Raw genomic sequence first — 4,074 nt, 5'->3', positions numbered from 1 at the left:
CTCCTTCTCCCACACAGGGATGGGGGCCCGCCCGGACCCTGAGACCAGCCTCCCCCGACCCGGCCGGGCCGCAGGAAGCCCGTGTCCCGTGTGTGTCCTCACCACTGGCACGTGTCCGAGTAGTACCACCGGTAAAGCCACATCGACCGGGCGTCCATGCGGTGGTTAATGGAGCGGTACTGGAAGCAGGAGGTCACACGGGAGCGTGAGTGGGGGGGTCCCCTCGATGCCACACGACACGGCCAGCCACGTGCTGGGCACCCCCCTCACCCCGCAGCAGGCCCAAGGCGGGGAGACAGGCTGTGGATCGCAGGCCGAGCTCAGCTCGCCACACGGCCAGGGCGCCCCCTCACGACCCAGCTGCGAGGCTCACCTGGCAGACGGAGCCCCCAAAGGCCAGGTCCCCGGGGCAGGGAGGTCCACAAAGGGACACGCGTTTGCTGTGTCCTCTGTGCAAGGCCCACACTCTACCTCACAGCCTACTTCGGAACGTGGAGCATGGCTCACGTCCACGTGCTACTTCCCCAAGTGAGCCTGTGTGTCATTTGCAGGAGAGGATGGTCCTGTCATCTTCGGGTATGTTTAATGCCCTGGGACCGGGCCAGCAGACAACCGTGGGTGGTAAACCAACGAAGCAGATGACTGGGGACTCAGAAGGGCATCGGGCGCCCACCTGCTCTGGCAAGGACTCAAAGAGACCGTGCCCAAAGGCCAGGCCATCACGGTTACGTGGCCCACACGGTCTACCAACCTCAGCCTTGGCCCCAGGATGGCAAAGGGTAAAGGGACCATCGGGACGGCCATCGCCCAGTCCCCAGGGCCCCGGAGACAAGCCCAGGCCCAGCCACCACGAGCTGGCCCTGCTCACCTGGATCGCGTCCTCAATGAAGACCACGGCTCGGTCGAAGCTCAGATCCCACCGGGCAACAGCATCTGCGGGCAGAGAGGACACACTGGGTGAGGAGGGTTCACGCGATGCTCACCCCCTGCAGGACAACTGAGGTCAAGGAGAGAGCTTGGCCTCGCTCTGTCCCAGGCTCTGAACAAGACGCCTTTGGGCCTTTGGCCCTGGGGCAGCTCTACCCCCACCCCGGCCCGCCGCACCCTGTGTGGGGCAGGGTCTGAGCACGTAAGGGTCTTCTCGGTGCTCCGGGCCCACGGTTCCCGGCCCCAGAACGGGGAGGCCTGGAACCAGACCTGGGGGTTCCAATCTCAGCCTCCCCCACTGTGGGCCTTGGCTTACTCCCTGTGCACCCATCTCCTCCTCTGCAAGATGGGGGTGTTAATGGGCACCCAGCTCAGCCCCCAGAGGGGTGACATGGGCACAGGAGCCGCCAGGCCAGCCAGGCACACAGAGCGCGCTCAGTTCGGGGCGGCTGTGGCTGCCCTTCGGCCCCGCCCCACGCCAGCCTCCACGCGGCCTCGGTCAGGACGCCTCACTCGTCAACTCGACTGTAAGGTGGGGCAGCACCACCGGCCACCCTCTGTCCAACGGCATCACAGACGTAACAGTCACAAGCGAAAATGACCTGGAACCACGAGGCACTGCATGTCTCTCCATCAAATACTGCGCACTGAGAAAGACCTGAGGTCACCATGTCTTAGCCCACAGGACGACGGAATGGGGCTCTGTGGGCCCAGGCAGACTCCCGACGACAAGGGGCCTTCGGGACAAGTCAGGCTTAGGTATAAAAATCTGCTGCAGGCCTCACGCGTTGAAGCTGAAGAAAAATCATGCCATGGCTGCGAGGAGGCCCGCGTGTCCGATTCGGGCCAGAGGGATCCGTCCTTGCACCTGCGGCTCAGCAGCCTTGGCCCCCGGCCCTCTGTGGTCAAGGAGCCGCCAGCGACGACATGGCCTTGGGTTCTGCCCACCACACCGTGGGCAAGTGCAGCCCCTGCGGCTTTGCTGTGGAAGCTGCTGACCGACGCGAAGGGAGAAGAAAGGCAGGAAGAGCTGTGACACGGGGCCGGGGGACCCCAGTGCCCGAGGCCAGGGAAGGCTGCAGCCCAGGCGGCGGGCCCCGGGGGGAGCAGAGCCCTCCTGCCCTGTCCCACCATCGGCCTCCGGATCCGGGCTCAGAAGTGAGATGAGCAGCCCTGTCGCCATTTCTGTTGATAATTCTGCTTCCACATCTGGTCCCTCAGGGCCGACAGCTGCCGACACCACCCAAAGAGAATGCAGAACTGCGGACGGGCCTAGAGCAGAGGTGCCAAAGCCAGAGGCGGGCAGAGCCGCCCTGTCCTTGGGGACCGTGCAGCAGGGCCCAGGGGCCAATCAGGGATGGGGGGCCCCGGATGGAGAAGGAGACTGGGCTCCGTCCCGGCTCTGCACCGCCTTGCTGCATCTCCCAGAGCGGGAAACTTCCTGTCTGGGCCTCAGTTTCCCCACCTGTACAACCTCCACGCTCACCCTGAGACCCCTCAAAGTTCTTCCGGGGCGGCTGAGAGTGGTGACTGCCTGCTTCCCCGAGAGCGTCCTGGGACACTGTGATCGGGAGGCACTTTTGTTCCCTGCTGCGCCCGCAGAGCCCAGACAGCGTGGGGCTCGGCACGCAGCTTGCTCACCGAGTGGGTGAGTGCACGGCCCTGAGGGGGCCTGGGAGGGCCCGGTGGTGTGAGGGCCTGCAGGAGGCCCCATGTCACCAAACCCCCTGGGAAGAGACGGACTCAGCCAGGGAGATGGGAGGACATGGCTTCCTAGACAAGAGAGAGGCACCAGAGGCCCCAAGCTTGTTCCAGGCCCAGGACTGGGGTGCAGCGGAAGTGGCTCAGTCCTGGGTGAGCCAGGCCAAGGGTATGGGGCGCCCCGGGAACTGTCCAGCACCCAACACTCTCATCTGGCTTTGGGTGGTTGGTTTGTAACATTCAAGGTGAGGCCACCCAAGCTCACAGGGCTCTCGATTCTCGGGGCACCAGACCTCAGGAAGGGCCGTCCCCCCTGCTCCGCAGCCCCAGCGCCGGCCTCCCCCTCATCCTGCAGCAGCCAGGGGGTCTTGTCGCAAACCCTTGTGAGCACATCACTTCCTGTGAGTGCCACTGCCCCAGGAGAAAGGCTCCACCCGAGCCGGCAGTGTGGGCGCCCACCTCTGCCCGTCCGCCTCCTCTCCTGTAGCTTCCTCCACCCCGTGCCCTCCAGGCCACTCGCCCTGAACTTGGCTCCAAGGTCAAGCTCTCCAAGGCCTCCATGCCCTTGCCGAGGCTGTGAGCCCTACCAAGAGCACTGTCTCCCACCTCGGTGGCCCAGAAAACCATCACCCTGGGAGGCAATCACCTGCAGGCACCCCCGGTACCCCACTGGACACAGCAGGTGGGGATATCGGGGAGCACAGAGGACAACATCCCACATCAGCCCTGGACCAGCCTCCCTGCCCCGAGCCCGGCGTCCGGGTCTAAAGGCCCCTCTCCTCTTGCTCCACGCTGCACAGCCTGTGGGGAGCCCCGGCGGCACCTCGTGCGAGCCCGGACAAGCCCCCAACCTCTGTGCCTCGACTCCTCCAAGGCCCTACGCCACAGGCCCGACGCGCACACCGGGCGGGTTCCCGCAGCTCAAGTGCGGCGCAGTGACTTCACAGCATTGGCTGCTACTATTCTTACTGTTATTGTTATTATTATTATTGTTGTTGTTGTTGTTAGCATTATTAAAAAGCCCCTTTTACAGCACAGCGATCCCTCATCCCCCGACTCTTTCAAAGACAGGAAGAGGAAGGACAAGACGACTATCTTCGCCCTGTGGCCCATCACATGGGGCTGAGTCCAGAGGACCCACCCACAGGGCCCGCTGGGTCCACAGGGCCGGGCAGCGGCACTCCCCACCCTCGCCAGTAGGAGCACTCAACTGTGGGACATGCAAACCCCGGGCACAAGGCCCATCCCGGGGAGCTGGGCAGAGACTGAAAGAGCCATTCTCAGTCCCCACTCACTGCCCCAGCCAGACCCGGCCGGGCGGCCTGGCAGGGAGGCCCTGTTCAGATTCTCAGGAGCCCATGCTGAGGCCACAGCGTCAGGACAAAGAGCCTGCCCCCCCCCCCCCCCCGCCGGCTCCTGTCTCTACAGTACGGGTCTCCACCGACC

The 4,074-nt window shown here is 64.6% G+C and overlaps 1 protein-coding gene across 1 annotated transcript in view; it reads right to left on the bottom strand.

Moving 5' to 3' along the window:
* LOC105309972 (two pore calcium channel protein 2-like) overlaps window positions 1-4,074 on the bottom strand; it is a 43,415-nt gene that overhangs the window by 25,887 nt on the left and 13,454 nt on the right. Inside the window, exons 2-3 of the mRNA XM_023526495.1 lie at window positions 869-953; window positions 103-179 (exon numbers count right to left, since the gene is read on the bottom strand). Coding sequence (XP_023382263.1) covers window positions 103-179; window positions 869-953 — 162 coding nt within the window. The remainder of the gene's footprint in view (window positions 1-102; window positions 180-868; window positions 954-4,074) is intronic.

Source organism: Pteropus vampyrus, unplaced genomic scaffold (genome assembly GCF_000151845.1).
Source record: "Pteropus vampyrus isolate Shadow unplaced genomic scaffold, Pvam_2.0 Scaffold972, whole genome shotgun sequence".
Classification (NCBI taxonomy): domain Eukaryota; kingdom Metazoa; phylum Chordata; class Mammalia; order Chiroptera; family Pteropodidae; genus Pteropus; species Pteropus vampyrus.
This window is presented reverse-complemented; position numbering and strand designations above follow the sequence as displayed.